The sequence below is a fragment of the Epinephelus moara genome, chromosome 12 (assembly GCF_006386435.1).
Source record: "Epinephelus moara isolate mb chromosome 12, YSFRI_EMoa_1.0, whole genome shotgun sequence".
Lineage (NCBI taxonomy): Eukaryota > Metazoa > Chordata > Actinopteri > Perciformes > Serranidae > Epinephelus > Epinephelus moara.
In genome coordinates, this window is record NC_065517.1 from 4,234,922 (window position 1) to 4,257,062 (window position 22,141).

At 40.4% G+C, this 22,141-nt stretch overlaps 3 protein-coding genes across 6 annotated transcripts in view; all 3 read right to left on the minus strand.

Annotated features, from left to right (window-relative positions):
• The window catches only part of tlr5b (toll-like receptor 5b), a 14,413-nt gene extending 12,198 nt beyond the window's left edge, over positions 1 to 2,215 (minus strand). For 2 of the 4 annotated variants that reach the window (XM_050058468.1, XM_050058465.1), the window contains exon 1: positions 2,086 to 2,215. The gene's annotated coding sequence lies outside the window, so the exon portion shown is untranslated. Of the gene's footprint in view, positions 1 to 246; positions 809 to 2,085 lie in introns of those variants that run through there. The other 2 variants (XM_050058467.1, XM_050058466.1) reach the window with 2 other exon arrangements.
• Positions 2,216 to 10,399: 8,184 nt separating this feature from the next.
• On the minus strand, positions 10,400 to 12,598 carry thbd (thrombomodulin). Its single transcript, XM_050058495.1, has one exon. The coding sequence runs from the start codon at positions 12,391 to 12,393 to the stop codon at positions 10,735 to 10,737; it is 1,659 nt and encodes a 552-aa protein (XP_049914452.1). The 5' UTR covers positions 12,394 to 12,598; the 3' UTR covers positions 10,400 to 10,734.
• A 1,692-nt stretch (positions 12,599 to 14,290) lies between these two features.
• On the minus strand, positions 14,291 to 19,395 carry LOC126398858 (thrombomodulin-like). Its single transcript, XM_050058500.1, has one exon. It carries the CDS (start codon positions 19,216 to 19,218, stop codon positions 17,767 to 17,769), a length of 1,452 nt encoding a protein of 483 aa, XP_049914457.1. The 5' UTR covers positions 19,219 to 19,395; the 3' UTR covers positions 14,291 to 17,766.
• Between the last annotated feature and the right edge of the window lie 2,746 nt (positions 19,396 to 22,141).

Sequence of the window (22,141 nt, forward strand, 5' to 3'; positions counted from 1 at the left end):
TCCTGCTCATGAGGGATTCATTACAATATCGTAACATGGTTTAGATTTCTAAATAAATATTCACCTCGTCGCTAGATAGACCTACTCCTGAAAAACTCGTGCGCAAGGCTTTTTGTCCCTACGAGGCCACCGTCAGTTACCCGACGGGAGGGGTGTGCGAGTGAGCCCTGCAATCTAGAATTTGACCACTGATGTCACTGTTTTCAACCCATTTTACACACTGGCCCTTTAAAATAACAGGTTTACCTCGCCACGGCTCTCTCCCAGCCGGAGATAAACGAGCCACCGGTGTCGCTGGAGCCGCCTCTCCTCTTCCTCTAACAAAAAGTAAAATAAATAAACAAAATGACAAATTCTAGCTCCATTTTGTCGCCAGTTTGTCCATTTGTCGCTGCCGTCTGTTGTGTTTTTCCCGAGCTTGGGCGACAGGAATCATGACGTGGTGACGCAACCAGGAAATCCTCCGTAGGCTAGACCGTCCCATTTAACAACGGTTGACGAGTCCTTCGGAGCCTCGGAGGTGCCTTCGGAGGTGCGGCTGCGTAGGCCGCGGCCTCCGAAGGATGCAGACCCTGAATTGGGACACAGCTATAGTGTAGTTTCTTCTGCTGCACCTCCACTCTGCTATACTACTGTAATTAGCCTTTGTGACAGTAACATGTTTAAGGCTATAGTGTGGAGTGTGTAAAATGAGGAGACAGGAGACGGAGATGCGTCGAGTCAGCTTTACTCTCCACTTAATATATATAACTGCACAGTACAGCGAGCGAGGTGAAAACGTAAACACAACATAAACCCGGAACCACTAGTACCCCGTCAACCTCTCCCTTAAAGGTACAGTCCCTTGGTGAATGTCTCTCTCAGTGTTTATGGTGAATGTCTCTCTCAGTGTCTATTGTGGGTCACCACAATAGGTTACTTTACATCCTCCTACACAACTGATTCAATGGACATTAAATTATTTATTTTCCATGAAATACATTTAAGGTACTGACTTTACACATTAAGTGTACACAGCAGTGCTACACAACCAGTGAAAAGTCTGAAAATATTAACTTGAAAATCAGATACATGCTGTTGTACTATGGGAAATGTAGATGTAATTGAAGTGACTAGAAGAATAAAAAAATACAGATTTTTTATGCCAGGTTCACACTACACATTACACTATACATTCCAATATATTTGTGTGCCATTATTTTAATTTGTACACCACTTTGGTCAACTGCAGTTGTTTTTAAATGTGCTATAGGCTATATAAACTTGATTTGATGTGCTATTTTTCCTTCTGTTGGTTTCTCTCTTGTCCTCCCTTACTGCTGCTTTTCTGTTTAAAAGCCATGACTGCTCACTGGACTTACAGATGTGCTCATCTTGTCAGGCTTCACATATTTTGTGCCTAAACTAGCTATCGTATCATATTTGTGTTGTCACATGATCAAAAAGAGACTTGACATTAGGCAACATCAAAATACATGTTACCCAGCAATCACCATTGCATATTTGTATATATTAGAAATTATTCATCTAATTGAATATGTCTGTCTATCTATCTATCTATCTATCTATCTATCTATCTATCTATCTATCTATCTGGGGTGGGGGAATCGATACAGCTTAGAATTGCAATATTTTTGTGTAGCAACATCGATTTTTTCAATTATAGAAATTATTAATGTGACAAATACAAAATAAACTTAAGGTAGCCTACTTGAATAATATAATCACTTGCTTTTCAGTCCACTAGATAAATATGGCTACAAAAAAAACTGGCTGATGTGAGATGAACAGACTGAAAATGTTATCTTATTAGATAAAACAGATGTTGACAAAGTTTTCCTTTAGGGACATAATTTACAGTTCACAGCTTTTAAAAGCTTTTAAATCATAGAGCTGTAGGCCTACTTAACTTTTATGATTTGAGTTTAAACAGGCAGAGTGACATGAGAGATTTACACAGACATGTTCAAACAACCTCAAAGTTTTACCAACTCTGCAGAACGTGTTTGAGAACCAACTGATCATTTATGTTGTTTAATAGGCTAACTAGTTTACAGTGATACAGTAATGTAGTGAAAATCTTACCTACGTTGTTGTTCAAACTGAGAAAAGCCTTCACGGTGTCTGTCCTGCGGCCAGAGTAGATGTATCTCCTCCCTACAGACCTTCCTACCGCACTGCTGCTGATATCTGATCTGAGATCAGTCAACATGCGTGCTATCCAGTAGGCTTATGTGTCAGTCTGACAAAACAGACAAATGGAATTTTCCTAATGGCCAAATATCCTCTTCCTCTTTCGAAGACCACTTTCCTCATCTTCCGCTCTGGGCGTTGCAGTGGGCTGCGTGATCTGTGGCAACATTTGTCTGTCTAACTCTTGACCACTACTGATAGTTACTGTCACGGGGGAGTGAAACCCCGATTTTTTCTATCTACAGTTCCACTGGGGAGGAGTCTGTCAATCAGCACACAGAGAGTAAAGTCTTTACAAAGAATTTATTTTAAGAAGTAGCCTTAATAAGATTTGCTAAAATAGTCCAAGATTAAAGTCTCTTAAAGTCCAGTTTACCAGCACACCAGCTGCTAAAAGTTCGGGGTCCAGGGAAGAGCCTGTTCTTGTGAAATCAGCTGGGCCAAACAAATTTCCACAACAAAGCCAATCTAATAAAAGGAAGGAAGTCTAGGGTAGGTTAGGGACTGTTCTTTACCAGTCAGAGGAGGAGGCCAAGCCCAGTCGGGCCATCAGAGCCCTCTCTGGCGCAGCTGAACAGGCAAGCCGGTGGCTATGGAACAAGAGGAGAGACACCATTTGGGCCCTGAAATAGCCTACCACTAACAACAGCAGGGTTTAAGGGAGTAAAAGCAAGGGGGATGCACCTGGGATGCCAGGTGCTGCTGATGTGCCCCCTGGAGGTGTTGTGGATTTATCATTGAAACACCAGTGAAGGAGGCTTTACCCTCCCTACCCCCAGATGGTAAATCACTCCCACTCATAGTCTCAAATATATGCATCAAGGGATTGTAACATCTGGTCCTGAACTGAACTTACAGTTATTAGGTTTTTCAGACTGACTCTTTGATGTTTGAAAGTTAAAAGTTGAAGGTTTAAGAAGAAATCCATAGAGTTGAAAAAAGCCTTGGTTTTCCACTGTTGTTGTGCAAGCTGGTTAGTTTGTGCAAATGGTTTATTTCTGGCCAGTGAGATGTAAAAAAATGATGTGGATCAAATACACTATTATATGCTCAGATTTGGTTCTGTTTTTTTTTTTCCTGACAGAAGCGTTTGTCATGAGGGGTTTGAAAGGCTTGTTTTCTTTAAAAATCGGCAATGAATAAATGCAAAATGCAACCATTTACATTTGTTAAGCCCTCTCCTAAGCCACAGTAAAAAAAAAAACACAAGTTCCTCTCCAGTACTTGCAGAAAAGACTCCCACACACTTTATCACACTTGCAAAAAAAAATGAATTTATTGCTGCAACGTTTCAGTGACTTGGCCTTCATCAATCAAACAGTCTATGTTTTGCAAGTGTCAGTGTGCCGGAATCTTTTCTACAAGTGTCATTGTTCTGGTCCCTTTGGAAATAGATGTGTGAACTATTCCTTTGTTTCCTCTACAGTGCTTCAAAATTATTTGACATGCCTCCCCCTTTTTTGCACCATCCCTTCCCTCCTCAAAAATAATGTACAGCCCCTTTCTGAGGAGGAAGTGGGCGTACTCTCCTCAGTGGCTGTTTGGCTGATATGGAGTTAGATTTGTCTCATTAATACCTGTAAATGCACAGAGGGTGATCTACAAATATTTCTTGATCTGCACACGTGTTTTTCTATCCACAAATACAAATTTCTAATTTGTAACTTATATTTTGTTTTTTGCAAATAGATGTGTATTTGTAAATATATCATTTTTTCATTTGTAAAAAAAAAAAGGCATTTGTAAAACTGAAAATTCTGTTTGTGAAGTGTGATTCAGCATTTGTGGATCACCAATCACACACATGCATCGCTTTCTTCAATGACGTAATTTTGAGACGTTCTTGTCGAATTTCCACACAGATCCACAAACAAATAGCTCGTGATTCACAAATGGCCCGCCCTCCTCACCAGTAGGTGGCAGTGTTGTTCTATGCATACAAATACTCCTTCCACAAACACAAATTTTGTATTTTTAACTTGGGTGTTGGTTTTTACAAATAAATGTGTATTTGTAAATATTTGTTTTTTATTCATTAAAAAAAAGCCATTTGTAAAACTGAAAATTCTGTTTGTGAAGTGTGATTCAGCATTTGTGGATCACCGATCACACACATGCATCTCTTTCCTCAGTGACGTAATTTTGAGACGTTCCTGTCGAAATCTAGACAGATTCACAAACAAATAGCTTGTGATTCACAAAAAGCACGCCCCATCCCCAACGCACCGCACTGCACCACACCCCCCTTGTCAGTAGGTGGCAGTGTTTGCAAGTAGCTGAATGGTTTTCACTTGACCCCTTGGAGGGCAAAACAAATCATTTTGCCTGCTGCCCGCTAGTTTAGGACAAGCTACAGAAACACACTGCCGCTCCAAAGTGCCAGAGAGATGTTGTGTGGTCGGGTGCACAAATCTTCACGGAGAAAAGCCGGGGTTGTGTTTTCATCGTATTCCGTCGGGTAAAGACAACCCAGAGAGGAGAAACCTGCAAAGTGATAAGAACGCAGAGGATTGTTCAGATCTGAGAGCACGTCAGCGGTCAGTGGATTCTCTTCCAAGATGTAAAACTAGACCTATGTGAATTATTTCTGCTTCAACATGATGGGATTGAGAAGGAAAGGACAGCTCCGTCAGACTCTGGGTTTCTTCAAGTAAACCTGCCAGCGAGCAGGTTGGGTTCACAGAGTCAGTTACCATGGTGACTGACACAAGAGTCAGTTACCATGGTGACTGACAGAGAGTTTAAGTTACCTCTCATTCTGCAATGGAAATCCCAGAGTTTCCCTCATCACTGGGTTCACTTACTCTAATTTTCACATAAGCTGCTTTCTGGAATAGCCATCTGCCCTACACACTGACTAATTATTAGAAAAACCAAAAGTAAAAGAAAAAAAAGTTTAAAAGTCCTATGAGATTTTTCTGTAAAAACTCTTAACGACTCATGAATTAACGTTTGATAGCTACTGTTTGTTAAATTACCACCTCTTAAAACGGCAGCATTGTTTACCCATCCTGATCGGAAATATTGGTAACTGTCTGTGCTCTTGTAGCTACGCCTTTATTCTGGCAGCGGTGTAGGGTGATGAATTCTCCACCAGGTAAAATGTAAACATCGCCGAAGTCGAGCTTCTGCAGGGACCTGGCGTTTTTTTTAACGGCGTATACAGAAGCCGGTGCTGTGTATGGGTCGCAATTGCCCTATACTTCCTAATTACTTTTATACCTTTCCTTCCCGGCTGCTGACAGAAAGTTGCAGTGAAAGTCCACTTAAGCAGACTGCAAACCATAGCTACATCAATGCATAGAACAACACTGCCATCTACTGGATGACGGTGTTGCTTTGTGTGAATCACGAGCTATTTGTGGATCTGTGTGGAAATTCGACAGGAACGTCTCAAAATTACCTCATTGAGGAAAGAGATGCATGTGTGTGATTGGTGATCCACAAATGCTGAATCACACTTCACAAACAGAATTTTCAGTTTTACAAATGCCTTTTTTTTTTTTTTTTTAACAAATGAAAAAATGATATATTTACAAATACACATCTATTTGCAAAAACCAAAATACAAGTTACAAATTAGAAATTTGTATTTGTGGATAGCAAAACACGTGTGCAGATCAAGAAATATTTGTAGATCACCCTCTGTGCATTTACAGGTATTAATGAGACAAATCTAACTCCATAGACTGATAGGTGGGCGTACTGTAAACAGCCAGAAAAAGAGGTGGGTATACCCTGTACAGCTGCATATACCCTCCACTACACCATTGCTGCAAACGATTCAAGTAGTGAATGGAACACAGTGAAGACAGTCATTGACAAGTGGAATAAAATACAGAACAGTGACGTCACCACGAACTGGATGTCCCTCCAAAATTGATGAAGAGACGAGGAAAACTGGTCAGGGGGGCTGCAAAGAGGCCTACAGCAACACTGAAGGAGCTGCCGGAATTTCTGGCAACAATCTTATATATTCTACATATGTCTGGACTATGGGGTTAGGGTCACGATACGGAAGCCTTTTCTTACAAAGGAAAACATCCAAGCCTGGCGAAATTTTGCTAAAAAAATACACCAAATCTCCCAAAAGCATGTGGAAAATGTGTTATGGTCTGATGAAATAAAGGTTGAACTTTTTGGCCATAATTTCAAAAGGTATGTCTAGTGCAAAAACAACACTGCACATCACCAAAAGAACACCATACCCACTGTGAAGCATGGTGGTGTCAGCATCATGCTGTGGGGTGGTTGTTCTTCAGCTGGAACTGGGGCTTTAGTCAAGGTGGAGGGAACTACATGTAGGAACAGTTCCAAATACCAGTCAGTTTTGGCCCAAAACCTTCAGGTGTCTGCTAGAAAGCTGAAGATGTAGAGGAATTTTACCTTTCAGCACGAGGCCCAAACACACATCCAAATCAACAAAAGAATGTATGTGGCATGCTAATTAACTCCTAACCCCCTATTTTTGATTTGTTAAATGTATTTAAACTATTCTGCATGGGTACTTTTACTCTTAACACTTAAGTACATTTCCCTGATTGTACTTCCATACTTTATCTGAAATAACATTTTCAATGCAGGGCTTTTACTAGTAACAGAGTGTTTTTACAGTGTGGTATTAGTACTTTTACTTCACCTGTAACAACAGGATAACACTCAGGAAAAATGCGGTTTACTTTATTTAAGTTTATCTACTGGTAGGGTCATTCCTGGAATTCTGTGCCATTTGAGTCCCTATGACATAAAATTGTATATTTTGTGTAAAAATGGGCTAATGCTTCTTTTTAAAAGCTTGTCTTACACAATGAACCCACTTCTACCATAGAACAGAATGATATGTATGCAAGATTAATTAAATTCAAAACAATTACCCTAATTTAGCACAAGTAGGTGAAACTGCCATGTCCCCAATCATGTTAGCTCAACTTAAATTACAAATATACTATAAAACTTGAGTTAGTAGCCTGGGCTATTATTTGCCTTAAATTACTGAACTCAGCAGGCTTATTTGGGACAGGCCTTTAATTCCTTTCACACAAAACTGTTGCTCAGCAATGATCAAATTGTTTATTTGAACCAGTATTAATATAACTTTTATAAAAATGAGGCTTCAAATAATGAATTACAGATCATTCATTTGAGTTAGCTCCAAAAGACAAGGCATCAGAGCGAGAGAGCATTATGACACTCGTTTTACGATATGTAAAGATTCCAGCACCCGGCATACCGACACAACCTCACTTTATCCTGTTAAAACAATATTCACAACTTGGATGAATTTTTATGAAAAAAACTTGTTGATTCTTTTGATCAGTGGACCCTTACGGACCAAAGGAATTGGAATAGTTTACTGGGTAATCAAGGAATGGACACATATTCTGACTTTATGACAGCTTCAGAGGAAGGGAGTCACCCCTGTTTTTTTTTTCCGATATGCTAGTAAATCTGAATGAATTACAATTTCTCTGGTGCTCATGGTTTCAGTAAAATTAACTTAACGATTGAATTGTGGAGACTCTAATCGAGCTAACAATGAGCAGCGTACCCATATTGACAGTAGTAAAAAAAAGTATATTTGTGTGCAGGATCTATACAGGAAACTAATGTCAGCAACCCAGGCATCTAATTGAGACAGGCCTTTATTTATAAACATGTGTATCCACACCGGCCTGGTAAAAGGGACTGGCCGTGTAATTGGGACCAGGCTTTTAATTTAAATTTTACTGTGAGTAATTGAAATAAAACAAATTATACATTTCTAATTACTGTTGTACAGCCTTATTTATATTACTCCTTTATATTACTCTGTTTTTCATTGAAATGACATGTGTTGTTGTTCAATGGTGTAAAGTCCACCCTGTTACTCTTCCGTCCACCCTGTTACCTGTGTGTTATTTTTGATAATAATGGAATAAAATTAACAAATAGTAAGCATGTCTTTGTGGTTTTTGCATGCTATAAAAAAAATGAAATCACTAAAAAAATAGGGCCAAATTCCTTTGAATCGCCCCTTTATTCAAAAAGGAATATGTTGAAATTAGAGTGCTCCACAAAATAAAACAAAACTTTTTTCAAAATAATGGTTGTTTGTGAATACTTGTTAAAAATATTTTAAGGATGAAGTAAGGGACATTTTAACTTTTAACTTAAAAACATACAATTTATAATAACTGCTTTAAAACCACATATTGATAGAGATGAGAATGTCCTGCAACAGGGTGGACATTTGGTCTCTTTCACAAGCAAATACTTTGGTCAAAATTATTAGATCAGGGGTGTCAAAGGGTCCAAACTGGCCCACAAGAGGATTTTGTTTCTGCACTATAACTAATGGTAATGACTTACAGTTTTTTGACCGGATTTCAAATGTCTATAAACTTGGGAATTTTTTTTCCTATTATTCCAGGTCAGAGATTACTTCAATAAAGAAATTAAACAAACAGAGGACAGTGAACCCAATTTGACTAATATATTCACTGATGTATATAAGACAAAAGACAACAGACATTTTATATCACGACTATATGATAGATTACAAAATTCCAAAAATTACTCCACTACCCAGACCAAACAGAAATGGGAGAGGGAATCAGGCCTGGAGATATCTGAGAATGATTGAGAATGATATTTGGGAGGGACAAACTAGGACCACCAATTCAATATGCTGGCGGGAGTTCTGATGGAAAAACTTATGATATTTTGTGACTCCAACATTGAAATTTCTACAACAGGAGTCCCAGGGGCGGGATGAATGCTATGAGGAACATCTTTGGAATAGAATTTGACTGTTCTTTTGTCATATTGTACTTAGGCAAAACTCCAGACAATCTCATGACCCAGGACAAATACCTTTACAAAGTACTTTTGGCTGCAAGCAAGAAAGCCATCACACGGAGATGGCTACATAAGCCGTCCTTCAAAGGATGACTGGATTGCAATCATTAAAGAAATTCACTGGATGGAGAAACCTACCTTTTTTTAGGACTGCGATTTGACCAATATATAAAATACTGGAAAAAATGGTCCATATACATAAAGGGATGCAACCTATTGACTATTTAGTTGAAAAACCCTGCTCTGTACCATTGTGTGGCTCCTACCAACCTTTATTCCCCACCCCGTTTTTTTGCTCTCCTTTTTTTCTCTTCTTCTTCTCTTCCCTACAACTTGAAAACACCAATAAAAATAAAGTTAAAAAAAAAAAAGATGACTTTGTACACCTACTGTTGATGCCCTTGTGAAGGCTGAGAGGTTTCAGGAGAAATTTAAACAGTGAATAGATACTTCATGAAAAATACTGAGTCAGAGGCTTTTCCACCCTGACCAGAATACAGTTATTTGAAATAAAAATGAATACTTTCTGTGGTCATGTTTAAAGATATTGAAAAATGTGCAACATATTGTCAACCAGCAGCTTCAGTACCAGACTTCTATGTTAAAACTATATTAATGGAACCCTGCTGCTGAGGCACTGACAAAACTTAAGACTGTAAATGGTTTGTAAGGCGGGGGATGACTCAACCTGCTTCTTCAACAGCTTCCACTTTAGATGTTTTTAGAACGTATTTCTTTACACTAAAAATGGAAAAAATGTGAAGGGATTGTCATTTATACATTAATATGCAGTGGTTTTACTGGTCCGGCCCACTTGAGATTAAATTGGGCTGTATGTGGCCCATGAGCTAAAATGAGTTTGACACCCCTGCATTAGATCATAATATTCTGAACTGGACAGACGTATTTTTCTTAGTTAAAAAAAGCCCTCATTTAGATGAAATAAAATCTTTTACATTTTTTGATAGATCAAAACCAGGCTGAAACGGCACCAATTGGTATGACTCAGTACATCAGTTTCACTACTGTTTAAGATATTCTGTCTTTTTTAATGACATCTCTCCAATTCTTGGTTATGCGCACACAGCATCACAACTGCCCTTATATAGTGTTTAGGGGGTGTTACCTAGTGACTTCTGATCAAGTGGGATTCATCACCTGGTTAGGGGCAGATTTGGTGCATCTGAAGTTTATGTCTTTTATTTTTTTTCTGTTAGAAAGAAAACATTAGAAATTTAAGAGAATGTTGCTTCACGAGGTAGCATGATCTGCAATTCTCTTCTTTGTCCACAGGGTGGGGCAGTCAGCCTGTCTGAGGCAGGATTTGCTGAGAGCATTTAAAAGAAAAAAAAAACACACGTATCCTCCATTCACATTTTCATAATTTAATAATGTTCCAGCACAAACTTTTTTAAAAAACAAAGTTCTTTGTCATGATTTATTACATTGCATCTGGTGTATGAGAGTTGAATGGTAGATAAAACCTGTCCTTTCAGACAGGGAACAAAATGAGAATATTTGTGTTATATTTCTGTTGTCCTGTAAGTTTATGGTGGCTTTATCTCTCTTGTGGCATCACCACATTCCTACCTCGGATTGTTTGGCTGTGAAACGATCATTCAAAACCTGTCCCAACAGTTTCTGCAGTTGTGTCCTAGGCTCGGCCTGTACATTCACATGTCGCGCTTTAGCTGTCTTTATCATTTACGCGTCACTCGTCACATGATGTAAACCGTGAGCTTCGCCCTCCGGAGCTTTGAGCGTGCCGGCGCTCTCCATCTTCCCTCTGTTGCAGAGCATGTAATGAGCCAGAAACACCACCAAGACGATAAAAAAGACAGTGCACACTATTATCCCCACAAAAGCCCCCACTGTCACCGCTGATGGTTGCCTTGGTGGTTCTGGATGTGGCACGGAGGATGCTGTGGGGATGGGGATGTTCGGAGTCGGACTCGCACCGGAGCCCTCCAGCCCTCCATCTGTTTCCGTATCATCTCTATTTTTAAGGCACTTATATTGTTCAACTAGTGTATATCCTGGAGAGCATGCGCACACATAGCCGCCGAACGTGTTCGTACAATCTTGATCGCAATAAAAGAAAGAGCACTCGTCCATGTCAATACAAACCGTATGGTCTTCCCTTTCCTCCGCCACATAACCATCAGGGCAGTAGCACTGGAATTTGTCATTCGGGTCGCACTCGGCGGCGCACTCCTTCTTCCCACAGTGAAGTTTACACTTATTCGGTGCCTTTGGGTCCTCTTTATAGCCATCATAACATGAGCACCTGTAGCTACCAGGAGTGTTGTCGCACAAGTGCTCACATGGAGCGGACACACACTCGTCCACGTCGACGCACAGACCGCCGCTCAGCTTGTATCCATCCTTGCAGACGCACTGAAAGCCGCCGACGTTGTTGACGCACATGACGTTCTCCCCGGGACACTGCCGCTCGTCCCTGCAGTCATTAAAGTCCACGCAAGACCTGCCATCCTCAGCCAGCTTAAATCCGTGGTCACACATGCACGCGTACGAGCCTCCAGTCTCGTAGCAGGCGTGCGCACAGCGCAGTGCCAGGCACGGGTCGCCTGCGGCCACTTCGCAGGTGATTTTATTTGCAGGGTTGACACTATGTCCGGACGGGCAGTAGCAGGAGGGCACATTATTGGGGTCTGCTGCGCATTTGTACTCACACCCACCTTCTTCTATCTCGCAGCTCCAAGGCGCCTGCAGCCACTGCTGGGAGAAGCAGACGTATTTAGTCTCAGCTGGCATCCGGATAGCGGTGCTTCCAGGTGGCAAAGACAGCAAGTCCTCGCTCTCAAGCCCCATGGGAGTCCTGTAGGTGACAGTCTCATTATCTGCAACCGCTAGATTTTTGCACGTGTTATTGAAGCTGTACTCACAATAAAACCCATCCACTAGTTCGTCGCATGGTGCCTGGATCCATCTGAAATTGTCCTCTTGAGAAACGGAGATGCAGCGAGGAGAAGAACAGCTGCTGTCAAAACTCGGCGCCCAGTTTGAGAAGTCAGTTACGTTGTCTCCGGTGTCCCACTGGAAACCTCTCATCTCAGCAGCAGCGTCTGGACAGCCGCTCGTTAGATGCAAACCGATCCAGAACCGCCCCGCGAAGTTTCCCAACAAGCCAGAAATAATATCATGGGATACAGTCGACCGCACTGTCATTAAGTGGCCGCCTTGATCTCTACATTGGTTCTGCGCGGTTATGAAATCGCTGGGATCTTGGAGCACAGTGAAACAGTGAGTCCCGATGCAGTATCCACTACTCGGCTCTATCCCAACGGCTCTTCCCAGCAGGAGAGTCAACACAACAACAAAGAGTCCCGTAACATCCATCATGTTTGAACCTCGGTTGTGTCCGTCTAAGTTCTCGCGCTTTCCAGCAGTCTATAGGCTTGTTTGTTTGACAAAATGTTTTGCTCGCATTTATAACCCCCCAACTCCATGTTAGCGCCCCGGCTGAAGAAGGAAGTCGCTCCTAATCAGCATGCAGCTCACTGTCCCTTCAAAAACTTTCTCATCTGCACGGCGGACCACATCCCCAATTACGCACGGCTTTTACGCATGTACGTAGCGACGCCGCGCGCACGCAAGGGGGGGAGGGGGGCGTTGGGCTCTGCCAAACGCCCCTCATTTGCAGTAGTCCCTCCCAACTCCACTCTGCACTGAGTGTACAAGTAGTTTGTAGTCTCGTGTTCTGACAGACAGACATGTGATGATTTTCCAACACATTTTCTCTTGTATTATACATTTTTCTGAATATGAACTTTATCATGTCTCAAAACAAGGCAGAATAAAGAAGAGGGTAAGACCGTGTGGTCACAAGAGGTCACCTAAAAAAATGCAGAAATGGATTGGTTTTGCTTGTTTTGAGCAAAAAAATTATAAAATAAGTGTAATATAACATCACATTTCCTTCACATCCTTATTGTGAGGTCTATAGACTTCAGCCATCTATTTCTGTAATGCACAGTATGTGTTATAAGGACAAGGTGAAGGAAAGGAAGGTTATTTCTTTGTAAGTGTTCAGTTTCTCTTCCTCTTATCTCCTGATATTTTTGTTTATACATATTTTCTCCCAAAGCATGAGTTAAAGATGAGACATGCTTTTCAACATTTTAAGCCTATTTTTAAGTGTATTATTTTTGTTTTGTACAGTTTGGAGTGACAAAAAGGAAAGGAGCACCATATGTTTGGGCAACCCAAGACATTTGAGCCCTCAGACAACTTTTATCAGTGTCTCAGACCATAATTAGCTTGTTAGGGCTATGATTTGTTCACAGTCATTGTTAAGAAAGACCAGGTGATGCAAAATTCAAAACTTTATGAATGCTCTCACTCCTGAAACCTTGTCCCAACAATCAGCAGCCACAGGCTCCTCTAAACAGCTGCCTAGCACTCTGAAAACTAAAATAACTGATGCCCACAAAGCAGGAGAAGGCTGTAGGAAGCTAGCAAAGTGTTTTCAGGTAGCTGTTTACTCAGTTTGTAATATAATTAAGAAATGGCAGTTAACAGGAACTGTGGAGGTCAAGTTGAGGTCTGGCAGACCAAGAAAACTTTCTAAGAGAGCTGCTTATAGGATTGCCAGAAAGGCAAATCGAAACCCTTATTTGACTGCAAAAAAGACCTGTTCTACTGTGCAGAGACACCTGTACAAATATGACCTTCATGGATCATCAGAAGAAAACCTTTCCTGTGTCCTCACCACAGAATTCAATGTAAGAAGTTTGCAAAGGAACATCGTAACAAGCCTGATGCCTTTTAGAATCAAGTCCTGTGGACTGATGACGATAATGCAAAGGTATCTTTGGAGAAAAAAGGGAGATGCCCCAAGAATCTCACAGAGCTAGAAGCCTTTTGCAGGGAGAATGGGTGAAAATCCCCCAAACAAGAATTGAAAGACTCTTCGCTGGATATAAAAAGTGTTTGAAGCTGTGATACTTGCCAAGGGGGGCACTAATAAGCACTGACCATGCACGGTGCCCAAGCAGACCCTTTCCTTTTTTGTTATTTTAAAACTGTAAAAGATTGAAATTAAAAAGTAATCTTTCTTAAAATATGAATGAAATGTGTCATCTTTAAATTTTTGTCTTTTTTAGATCAGTTCTTCTACTTACTTAACTATTCACAGCAAACAAAATTTTGACCGGGGGTGCCAAACTTTTACATGGCACTGTACATCTACATGTAGTGTAAATATAATATATGAGCCTTCTGTGGGTCTCACACCACCTTTTAGTCTTTATCACTTTATTTATCATTCAATAGTGACATATTCATCGACCAAAAAATCAAACACTGCATTGAGTAAAAGCTTGCATTGTGCCTGTTAAACAGACATACAGTATAGTGGCTGAGCATATCAGAATGAGGTGCAAATGTGTTATCATATATGTAGACCGTAGCAGCACAGTTTTACATTCATGTTAAGTTGATCTCTCAAAGCCTGCAGCACAGCATCTGTGGCTCTGAGAGCAGTCTGTTATACAGTAAGGTGAACAGCATCCAACTTCATGGGAATGTCAGTGGTAACAATATACAGCCAGTACAGCACCTCAGGATTAACAGTGAATACTGGAATGTCAGTCTGATATTTGTAATATTCTGATGCACAAAATGCGACTGAACTATAACTGTTTCATTTAGTAGGGGAGAGCGGGGTCAGTTAGGACAGTAAGTTGTCCCGTCATTTTTCTTCTACCATACTGTTTTAGTTGTGCCACATACAAAAAAACAAAACATGTGGGACAGATGATGTTTTTTGGCTTATCAGTTGATGCTAATGTTAGCGTCTGCATTTTGTGTTGGTAGCTATCACAGGATTCCTGCTCTTGGCATGGTTGGGACAGTATTGTTTATAGGTCTTTCACTGTTACTAATCAACAAAAAAGTAGACAAAAACAGGACAAAGGCTTTTTGTTATTGAATAAGAACCACTGTGAGGTCATTGAGTGTAAAATAGAAATGCATGAACTTAATATAGGTCTACATAAATAATCCTGACCATATTTTCAATGTGCAGAGTCGACTATTTAACTTCTTCTGAACTCTCAAGTTGTTGTTATTGACTTTTTTTTTGTTTTTTTTTTCAAATAAAACACACTCAATAGCTTACATAAACCTATAGGCTACATGTAGCCTATTAAGGACAGCCAAATTCCATCTCAGTAATTTATGAAAATGTTATTTTACAAATGTTATCTTTTTAACAAAGAAATGTGTGTACATTGTAAATATAAGACATTCAAATTTATACTTTTGTTCTCCAATTTAAGTGACTTAAGTCTCAACTGACCCTACTTCCTGTCCCAACCATCCTGGGGAGAAATATTTTGGATAAAATACACTCCTTATATTTTACAGAATTTCTCCTTTTGGCATTTGAATTGGGCTCTAAAAACTTGATAAGCTGTTAACAGACACCTGTATCTCTTTAGGTATCAAATGATTGTTATTACTGTTCAAGTAGTCTGTGAGTAATGGAAGGTTACTTTGTGTCGATACAAGTGTCCCAAATGACCCCACTCTCCCCTACTATCTGCAGTATAATGTGGTGCTATGTCTTAAAATGAATTGTGTTTCCAAATCAACACCTGCAGAGTCACAATTCATTCTGCAGGTGGAATAGTATGTGGACTTATTTTTTTCCAAGTATGCTAGAGACATATCGATGTCGAAGTTTACAAAGTCACTAAACATCAGACATTGCAGAATGTGGATTTGTTATTTTGGAATGATAGCCCTTAGGTATTTACATTTGAAAATGGTCTATAAAGCTGGAATACGTGCTGCTGTGAGTTAATATGCAACAGAAACAGCTCCTATAGCAACCAATACATCCTGAAACAAACCGGGGTTCACTTCAAAACTAGACATACTGTAAGTCTGTCTGAAATATCAAAAATCCCAAACCATGTCACATATTTTATCAGTCATAGCGACTCACTGTTCCCATGTATCACACACCAACACAAACACATCATGTGCATTTGACTAAAGAAAACTTTCTGGCTCCTTGTATCGATAATAAAAGTTTAAATGTTATTTTACCAAAACATAAAAACCATTAAGATTTAACTAAATAAGTTCACAAATACAGTTTATATTACAACCGGCGTGAAGTTACATTACTTGCGATACGCAACATGAGGATATCAGGCAAAGGCACATTTAGTTTTCCTTTTTACGACAAAGAGTTGAACTACAGTGCAGTCCAGTGTTATTAGACAGCAACAAGTAAAATCAAACATTAAACTGGTTCTGTTAGGAGACAATCTTGTCTTTACAGATACTCTATGAGTGGTTTGTATTAAATTGCTGGATTTTTTTTTAACCGTTTGAGGAAATTGCTCTATAATTATTATAAAAAGTGATCATACTAATTTTTTAGTACCATTACTATTAGTCTTTTCTTGTGTAACAGCATCCCTTTTTATATGTAACTCCACAAACTAGCCCAATTGTGAAGGGAAACTCATTTTTTTTTATTTCTCAAACAAAAGGGTTGATAACTAGGGATGCACCGATTTATCGGCTCAGCATTGGTATCGGCCGATAAGATGACATTCACTGATGGCAGTGGTCGATGTTTTCTGTTGTGTTACATCACTTTTGTGCAGGATAAAAGCAGAGCTTGAGAGTAACGGCCACAAAATTCAATTAATCAGCAGGTACAAGAAGAACACAGTGACTGACAAATGGGCTCCATGATCTCACTGTTGTGTGATAATATGAGTATAGCAGCTGGCGTCCCGCAGACGATAAAAAATATTTGGGACTAACAGAAATCTTCTCTGGGACATCACTATGACAAACAGACACAGTAAACTCACCATTGTTGCATCAGAGGACGCACCTTGTAGTTCCCCTGACCATGCAACACTGTGAACAACAAATCTGTGTTAAAATCAGCAGGAGGAGAGCCAGTTATCGTTAGCGGTTTGCTGTTAATAGCTGGTGGTTGCAACTAACAGCTAACAGTGGTTACACTGAGTTACATTATGATGCGTTCAAGCTCTATTCAGTAAAAATGAGTGTTATATCAAGGTAAATTTTTAATGCTCTCATGCGGTGTTCTAATGTAATCTGGTAAAATGTATTTTTGGGTGAGAAACTTCAATAAATACAGGCAGTTTGAAGGAAAGATTCGATGATGTTTTCAAAGCAATATAAAATAAACATTAGAGAGAGAATTATCATATATTATACAGTGCAAAAGGCTTTCGAAGCAGTTATTTTTTAAAAGAACACATTTTTCATGTGAAAGGTTATAACCTTTAATAGGTTACCTTTAAAAGGTTATGTACCTTTAATATAATATTAAAGGTTGTTTCACAAATGTGTACAATTGAATTTATGCTCATTCAAAGGTAGTGTAATGAAGGGCTTACTGACTTTACGGCCAAATTATTATTTTAAACGGTGCATCCCTATTGATAAATGTAAGGCAAATGAACAATTCCATATAAAAATATATTTTGCATTAAAAAGCTGTTTTCTTTTAAAGTCCCACATTCAGAAATGACTTTACAGTATGAAGACTGATTGCAGCTTTATGGATAACCAGTTTCCCATTAACACTGCCTATGGAAAACTGTGAAACAGTCCTATACTGTTTATTGTACATCTCTGAGAGAGGAAAACAGTGCAATGTGCCATAAGAATAAAGTCCAAAAGCAGCATACTTCTTTACAGGTGTGATTTAAGTATCTATGGGTCATTTTTAGACTTGTCAAATGATAACCTCTTGTATGTCTCTGTGGTCACCTGCTGCAGATAGTAAATATCGATATCTGGATGTTTGAAAGAGGTCAGCTCAAATTTGCCACAACGTTTGACAGTGTTTCGGATCAGGAAAAACAGCAGTGCTGCACACAGTGCCATGAACACGGTGATACCCAGGACGCTGCCGGTCTTGATGTAAGAGGGCACAACGGCTGGGTAGGCACTTGCGGGTGTTGGGTTTGAGTGAGTGAAGCCTGATCCATCCTCCTCCTCTTCTTCCATGGGTATGCACTTGTGCCCATCGTGGTCCAGCTTGAAACCCTCATCACACAAACATCTGTAACTACCGAATACGTTTTCACACTTGAAATCACATGAGTCACTCTCACATTCATTTATGTCTGTGCACAAGGGTTTCGTGCCTACAATGTCTTGAATGTAGCCATCAGGACAGAAACACTGATAGTTCTCCGCGTCACTCTGGATGCACATGCCTGGACAGTCTCTCTCAGTGCAGATCACCTCACACTTGGTGGGGTTGTGTGGTGACACCCTAAACCCTTCTCGGCACCCACACTCATAAACCCCGTTGGATTTGTTACACTTCATGTGCTCACACTTCACACAGATTGAAACGTTTACACACACTCCATCCTCCTTAAGGAAGCCATCTTTGCACCTGCAGCTAAACCCTCCCTCGGTAATCTGACACTCCTCATCATCACCTGTGCACGGGTTCTCCTCGCACGGACCTCTGGTGCAGGCGAAGTTGTTGGGATGGAGAGTTTTCCCTGCGGGACAGAGGCAGGTGTGTGTTTGTGGTGATGGAGAAGCGCAGGTATGCTCACAGCCGCCCCTAAACACCTCACAGTTCCAGGGAGCTTGCAACCAAACGCTGGAGTAACACATATGCTTTGAGTCCGGATATTTACCGTCAACCTTTTTCTCTACAGCGATCGTTCCTGGTGGAAACGCTTCCGAATCGTACAGCTCGAAGTCCCAGTGGCTGGTGTAGTTTACCTGTGCGCCTTCACCTGTCAGCAAACCAGTGCACGGCTCATCGAATGTATACTGGCACAGAAATCCATCCATGGTGTCGCGGCAGGGCTTCCACAGCACCGTCGGGTCCTGTCCCATCGACACGAAGATGGAGGGGCAGTATCGGAGACCCGCCGCTGCTTCCCCTGCTGACGCGTCCAACCAGAAATGACCGCTGACCGGACTCTTCAGTATCTTCACAAAGTCTCCAAAGCTGTACTTTAATAACTGTCCGCCCGAGTCTTTGCAGTGTTTCTGAGCGCCTGCATGATCCTCGGGATCCTGGAAAAGCGCAAAACATTGATTCTCGGCGCAGTGTCCTAAGTGAGACTGGACCGTTTCCTCCAGCGCGCAGAGGAAAACCGCGCCGATAAGCAGCGCCTGTGTTGGAGGAATCATGCTGTCGATCTTAGAAAAGCTGCCGACGGTGACCTGTTGTGGTTAAAACCTCTGTGTTCGACGATCTGAAGCTGACACAGCGACTGAAAGCTGACCATAGTCCCAATTTATAAAAGCCTCCAACTGTATTTTTTTTTCTGGGACCCAGTCGAGGAAGGAAGTTCCGTTCTGGCACAGCGTGAAAAGCCCCGGTCTGATTGCTCAACCCCCACGCTGTCCAAATGCCTTATCTCAAAGAGACGGGCCCATCAAAACACACACACACACACACACACACACACACACACACACACACACACACACACACACGCACGCGGGTACGTGAACTTTTAATAAGAGAGGGATGAACAATATCCCTTAATCCTCTCCCATGAGTGGCTCTTCCCTTTCCCTGTTTAGATATTACCATTAAAGTCTCATGGGAAAAGAAACTGCTGCCCTAAAAACCACTCTCACAAATCCTACACATTTATTAAACCATGTTAAGCAAAAAATGAATAATGGTAAAATGCTGTAGGCCTATAATATCAAAATTTGACATATTTCATATCTAAAAGTGAAAATAAATAAATAAATAGAAACTCCCGTTATAGATTAGGAGTGGGAATTGATACAGCATAGTATTACAATATTTTTGCTTACTTAAATAATAAAATCAGTTACCTTTTCAGTCCAATACATATGTTTTTCTGCAAATAAAATGATTTGGGCCTAAGTCAGATGAACAGACTGAAAACTTTCCCTTATTAGAATAATATAGATGTTGACAAAGTTGTCCTTTGGGGAAATAATTTACAGTTGAAAAAAGTAACAACTTGTAATATATTTTATTGTAATAGCAGTTGCACTAAGCATATTTAAAATCACAATAATATTGTAAAATGACTTGAGTATGGTGATAATGTTGTATCGTGGAGCCTCTGGTGAAACTCATCCCAACTTGTCGAATATCGCAGCTTTGTCTGTGGACTCTTTGGTTTATATATGTCGCACAGGTTAACCTCCTATGTCTGTTATTGATATTCCGAGACACCTGTCAGTTTCACTTGTTACATGCATTGTGTCTTTTCAAAATACATTTCTCCTTTCAAAAATCAGCTAGAAGCAGTTAGCAGGTAACTCAAAGAAGAACGTCAGCTGAAAATGTTCAGAAAATGGGAAATCAATAATGTCTGAGCTCCTTAGCCTCCAAGCAGAAGATGATGCCATTTAACGGGGATGGAAAATTATTATTGTTATTGTTTGTGTGCTGAGGACACATACGTCACAGTAGGGGCTGACACTGCTGTGTTTCATGTCATGCCCATCATGCCTCTTTTGCTTGGGATGCCAGAATGCTGTCAAAAATCACACATGGTTCTGTGTAAAAGTGCAAAAGCAGCATAATGCAGAGTCTTCGCAGTGGCCCTATAGCACTATCTCTTTGTAAAAATGGCTTAAATTTGTCAGCTGGTGAACATATTGGAGCATTTAGCAGCTATAGAGCCAGATATTTCCCTCAAGAGTTGGTAGTGGACAAAACAGAGTTAAAAGAGACTGAAAATTTGACTTAAATGAACCAGGTGGATATAAGCATGACTTCAAATGAATGCTGTGTCTGCTAGAAGTGTAATAAGCAGCAGTTTGTCAGGACATATGAACTTTATTAGGTGATAATTTGTCACTGTTGTGTTTTCAGTTTGTACTGTCTCCCCAGAGTGCCACTCCCAAAAAAGGATAAATGAATTTAGCCGAAAAGAATATCTTGTGCAAATTGCCTTACAAGTAAAGAATATGGATATCCCCAAACTGTCATCCCTCTTGAATACCCTGAACAAATCACCTGATTATGGTACAATTTAAATTGTATTCAGTAATAGAAACATTAACAATAAAAAGGTCTCCTACCAGGAGAGACACTGACTCATGGAATCGGACTTCCTCGAGGTACAATAATAACTGCTGAGGTAGAGACACGATTGTCTTACTTATGGTCGATCTAAATCAATCATCATTCTTAAACTATTCAACATTTTCTCTCGAATTAGTGGAGCTGGCAGAGGAGGAAGAGAACTGCCTTCCACTTTCCTCAGGGGGAAAGTGACTAGACTGGAAGAGGAAGTAGGAACAAGGGAGGTGGACATACTTCTTACAGCCAAAGGGCGCAGAAACAAAACGTGATGAGGAATACATTACGTAAACCTTCATGCTCATTCCTTGAGCAGCTTGTTTTCCAGGTGGAGTTTTGGTTGAGTAGATCTGAGGGAATGTGATCACGTCCGTTGGACTCACTTTGGGAGGGAGTCGACTTAGTGGATGTAATAAGAGATGAACCATATGTTTCAGTGCAGTTGAGTATAGAATCACAAGGAAAATGTATTGTAAATTACCATCAGTTCTAAACAAATTTGTATTTGGAGATCTGACTAACTTATTACTGTGATTACAGACATATATGACAGTTTAGAACAACTCACAATTCAGTAGGCTCAATGCTATTTCGGTGCCTCTTTATAACCAGGGTGTGGTGTAATGGAACAGGGTGGAGAGGATGTGACAGACCCGTACAGTGAAGGGAATCCTTTGTTCATGCTGTAGAAACAAAATAATCAGTTCAGTGTTTTTATTTAAATAGTGAATGTTCAACTTTAAGATTCTGATCTTCGCTTGGACGCCTAGCAGCAGGCAACAATCTAAAACACTTACGCACACTTCTGTGACCAAGGAGTCAGCTTGGCGGCAAAAAACCAGGCCGGTTGGTCTTCGTAAATATTTTCTCTGATAGCTATGCCCACACTGAGTTTACCCAGGAGAGCAGTCATGCTGGCCTAAAGACTGTTTTGTTTCCTCTAAATTGAAGCCAACTCTTTCCAGTCATCCTTTTCACTGTTTTCCCAATAAAACCATGTGATGACAAGGTTTGGTGTTGGTGCCACCAACAACA